This window comes from Aptenodytes forsteri, unplaced genomic scaffold (genome assembly GCF_000699145.1).
Source record: "Aptenodytes forsteri isolate BGI_AS27 unplaced genomic scaffold, ASM69914v1 Scaffold132, whole genome shotgun sequence".
In the NCBI taxonomy this organism is placed as follows: domain Eukaryota; kingdom Metazoa; phylum Chordata; class Aves; order Sphenisciformes; family Spheniscidae; genus Aptenodytes; species Aptenodytes forsteri.
This window is the reverse complement of record NW_008795520.1, coordinates 3,797,780-3,802,755: the sequence shown is the minus strand read 5'-3', so window position 1 is coordinate 3,802,755 and position 4,976 is coordinate 3,797,780. Positions and strand designations below refer to the sequence as shown.

General features: G+C 43.6%; 1 protein-coding gene across 1 annotated transcript in view; it reads left to right on the top strand.

Moving 5' to 3' along the window:
• The window catches only part of PCNX2 (pecanex homolog 2 (Drosophila)), a 153,489-nt gene extending 148,923 nt beyond the window's left edge, over positions 1–4,566 (top strand). Inside the window, exons 33-34 of the mRNA XM_019472707.1 lie at positions 1,870–2,318; positions 4,393–4,566. Coding sequence (XP_019328252.1) covers positions 1,870–2,318; positions 4,393–4,566 — 623 coding nt within the window. The remainder of the gene's footprint in view (positions 1–1,869; positions 2,319–4,392) is intronic.
• Positions 4,567–4,976: the final 410 nt, after the last annotated feature.

Sequence of the window (4,976 nt, the reverse complement as noted above, 5' to 3'; positions counted from 1 at the left end):
GGCGCCCCAGCCAGGCCTGACCCCCATCACGGTGCGTGCCCTCCCTATTGATCACGTCCGAAGTGCAGAGGACACCGGCAACGTGGCACACAGGAGCCACGTGCATCTGTCCCACTGCTCTCAAGCAGAGATCCTGGGGCTCTTGTTACAGAGAATGCTGCTTTGCATGCCAGCTTAGGAAAATTATTTTTTTATTGTTTGGAGTATAAAAGTAGAACTAAAGATACATTGTAAGTGGGGTGCGAAAGTGTCCAGCGCTTGCCAAACCAACCAGGTTTTAGTCCAGCTAAAGAGCTCCAGTTAGGTTGTGGCCCAGCTCTGCCATCTGACTCCGTGCCAAGTTACCTACATTCTCTTTGCTTCAGCATCTGAAAAATGGGGCTAATGAAACCAGCCTCTGGAGAAAGCAGGTCTGTGGATGTAAAACAGCGTGTTTCAGCTATATAATGTAAACAGTTTGGATACGAAATTCTGCATTGCTGGAACCCTCATGAATTCAGCAGTCATGTTTCTAGAAGATAGTGAGAGATTTATATTCCTTTACGTCTGCAAAATTTCAGTATCTGGAGGAGTTTCGGTGCTTCTCTCCCCTCCATAGTTCAGGTATTGGGGAAAAAACAAAGCAAAAAAAATTACCAACAACCTGGAAATGCCTACCAGCAAAACTTGTTTCTGCGTTGATGGCTCTCAACAGATTTTCTGGCATCAACTCTCTACCCCACAGCTATAGCTAGGAAACCAAAATGCCAGCTTGTGTTAATGTTTGGAGTTTCCTGGAAAGCAAGAAAGCCAAGCAGGCACTCGCGTGACTGGGTATTTGCTGCATAAGCCTGGGTTAGAGCCTGTCTGCAGAAACAGTAAGCTCTTTCGGGGCCTGTGGCGCGTGCCAGCCCGCTGCATGCCATTTGCAGAGTGCCTGGGTGCAAGCAGGTATCTGGTGGGTTCGCTGGCCAGTAAGTTGATTTATTTTTCATTCTATGCCTATTTAAATATGCCAGCATAAGAAATACAGAAATTATTTGTTTGAATGACATAAGGGGTTGATATAAATGTTAAAAATGTGGGTGTATACATACAGGAAGATAAAAGTTGTCTAGGCACATCAGAATAGCTTATCTAATCTACTCTGTGTATCCAACAGTGGCTGCATCGAGACGCTTCACAGAACGGGGCAAGAGCTTTATGTGTGGGTCTCATTCAGACCTCAAATAGACCACCCTACCTAGAGGTGTTCACATCTTTTCAGTCTGTGATACACTGTAAATATCAGTCTTGGAGCTCAGATATAGTTTAATATTAGCCTTAAAAACTGTCTTGTGGCTTGACTGTCTTGTAGTCTTCCACTTGGTTGAATTCTCAAATTCTCTTTCCCCATATGCAGGAATAATTCTTTTTAACGTGCCATTGTTTTCACTCAGGGGTTTTTTGGTTTTATTTTTGCATTTAATTATACCAAGCCATTTAAGGTGGATAGTCAACATCCCCTACTTTAGCGTGGTTGTCAAAGGGGGGTGGAGTTACAGCAACACTATGCTCAGTCATTCACTGGGCAGGTTAAAATGTATGTGGGAGAACAGGTGTGAGCCTGTGATTAGAGCACTTTCCTTGGGGTGTCTTCTCATTTTCCTCTCTTTTCACTCAGTGCAGAACCACTGGAGCTGTTCTGACCAAAAGCCAGAACCCTTGTAGTGGAAAACACAGAAAGGTTCATAGGTTTGGCAATTTGTTATTTCTGTTGTTCTTGGGATTCTTATGCTGATAAAACCAGTAGTAATATGCCAATAGTAATATGTACACTTGGGACACTGTCAGTAGCATGGAGTTCATCAGGATGCCACTTACTTAAGTATATTAATCTTTCTTTTAAAGGCAGGAGAAAACCCAGGAGTCAGTCCGTCCAGGCACACGCTGCTTTAAACCAAAGGCCCCCTGCTTCAAGTCACTCTGGACCAATTGTAGAAAGCCGCCAGCCTTTCATCCAAACATCTACATCTGCCCACGAAATTGCCCAAAGGCTTTCTAGTAGTCAGCTGTCATTCCACAACTCGGCAACATCTGTGTTTTCCCAGTCCCCTGCTGTTCCTGTTGCTGGCCAGCTGACTGTGCAGGACCAAGCTGCAGCAATGCTCAGGTCCAGCCTGGCCTCTTCTACCAGCTCAACTCTCAGCCTGCTGTTCGGCAAGAGAAGTTTTTCAAGCGCTTTGGTGATTTCTGGGCTCTCAGCTGCAGACGGAGGTAACACCAGTGACACGCAGTCATCCAGCAGTATGAATATTGCCATGGGTCCATCTGCTAGAGCAGCAAGTCAAGCAGCTCGGGTAAGGCTGAAGCCAAAATAGCAGTACTAAGCGTGAGCTACTGTACTGCTCTCCTGTCAGGTTCCTGAACTGTCCTCACCACCGTTTGGTTTCTTCCTTCTCCACCGGTCAGAAAATAGTCTTGTCCAAAACAACGTCAGGATTTTGGTATTTGTTTTGGATTTTGCTGCATCACAATGAAAATGAGACTGTTTAATATTAGTGGGGATAGGAGAGTGATGTATTTGTAAGTAATTGACAGGTTGCCTGTTAAGCATGCACCTGAAATCCCAAAGTGGGGCAAAGTCCCTCTTCCTTTCATTCAGACCAGGGACTTAGGTCTCCATTTTCTGCAGCCCCGGTGATGAGTACCATCATAAGGAGACTAAATAGCTCCTTCCTTGCGTGCTTATGCAGGACTTAATTATTTGTACAAAGAGGAACGGTTCCCACTGAACAGTGCGCTTGTTCGGTCCCTCTCTCTGACCAGAAATTCAGTCCAGGACCTGAAAACTTTGTTGCTGAAAGGGCTAGTCAAAGGAGGTCTGTAGGAAGTATTTCCCAAAGGAAACCTGCATGCCCTGTGATTCAGCATTTTCTAACAGCAAAACAGTACACACAAAGAACTTCCAGCCTTCTTCCCAGTAGGCTCCCAGTTCTATTCCCATCTTCCCTGGAAAATTCAATGCACATAGTAGTGTTATTGTTTTATTGTCTACTTAAGTATATTTACTTAACTTTGGTTGCCATCAGTTGCTTTCCTGAATTTTGGAACTTTTACCTCAGCACTACAGAGCAGTAACGTGAGAAGATGGACTAGAGAGAAATGGCGATGGCAACTAGAGGTTGAGTGACAACGTAATTAAGACAGACTCGCATCTGGCCTGTCAAAATGGAAACCAAATTGGCAACAGGGGAATATTATGGATACGGAAAGTCCAAAACACTTTTCTGCTACTATCATTCTGAACTGTGTATAACTTCCCTAATCTGCAAAGAATTCTCCAAACCTCAAGTGAAAAAAGCTCCTTAGCCTGTGTGTATTTTGTTCTCAACCCAAAAATACCATGTATGGTATAGTTCCCTGGAGTTTTGCCATGAACTTCAACAGTAGTTGACTGAACGTTACTCATCTGGGTCCAATCCTGCTTCATTACTCTAATGAGCATTAATAATATTACTACATGTACAGCTGAACATGCTGAATGACAAGGCATCATTCCAACTCTCAAGAGTTTATAGCCTAATTTGCAGGAACTCAGCCAGTCTGCAATACTGAGTACTAACGGTAGGATTCACCTCGTCTAACTTTAAGCCATCTAAAATTTGGGCATGAAGTCTCGGGAGATTGTTGGTGTGGCCTCTGGATTCAGTGGAGAGGACAATCCACTTCATCCTTACAGCTGTCAGGAAGAAATCTTCCCCTAGGACACTGGTTATCTCTCTGCCAACCATTGACAGCCTAGATGATACACTAAGACTTCATGCTTAAATTTAGATGAGGTGACTCCTGGCCAAAGTAACTGCTCAGAGTCCAGGTGCCTATTTGATTGAAAGTGGTAAGGAGGAAGTGTTTTAGCTAAGTGTTAACACAGCACAGTTCTGGAAAGCTTTTATACTAATGGATTCCTTACAGTGGGGTGACACTGCAGATAACATTTTCAGACTGATAATTGCATTCCGGTTTTGATGAAAAGGTTTCTTTGTAAGTTGGATTTAAAATTTGGTGTATAAAGCAAGCCCCAGAGCAACCCCATTTAACTTCTTAGAAGTCAGCCCTGCCTGGAGAAGCAGTGATGCTGGATGACCTCCAGAAGTCCTTTTCAGTCCAAATTATTTTACAGCTCTTTATACATGTACATCTGTGGTACTAAACCTCTAGCTCCTGGTCCGCTTTTCTTTCCAAATTTATGCGTTAAAGTGTGACAAGTACCTCTTCAGAAGTCCCTTGTGAATAATGCATGTTAAGAATCCCATGTAGTTTCACAGAATGACATTCCTAAATCAATTTTTAACTTTTTTCACCTGTCACTTCAAAAAATAGCTGAAGTGTTACTTAGAAATTTCCTAAACTAGTTGACTTCTGTCTTTCCAGCAACTCACCGAGACCTGCGAAGCAACCGATGCTACAGAACCTAGACTGCGGCGAGAGGCAAGTCCAGCCCATGCCATGTTCATGAGTCAGAACCTGGAGTGCAGAAGGGCCAGCCAAGAAGATATGGCCCTGGAAGACACCGCTTCTCAGCAAAGCCTGTCTGAGGAGCAGTAAAGGAGCATTCCTAGTGCAAGGGCCACGCGCTTCTTACAATTAAATAAAGACAGAGTTAGGTCAGGGAGCTACACGTGGGTTTAGGTTCTTTCAAATGTAACAAGCAACCTCCAAATGTTTATTTTTCTAACTTCTACACAAGAATACCATGGGGCAGATGTTCTTCAGCTAAAGGCCTTGGCATGGGTAGGGGTTGGAAGATGTCCTAAAAAAAAAAACCAACCAAAACACACAGTGCCACTTCATCTCAGGTTCTTGTAAATCTAGAACAATGAATACAACCTGTTTAACGTTCCTTCTCCTGGAATGGTTGGAATCACAAATGAATACAGTGGGAATATTAATACAACTCAATGAAAAGCACACAAGACATCTCTTTCCTGCCATAACCAAACAGCTGAATGCATGCA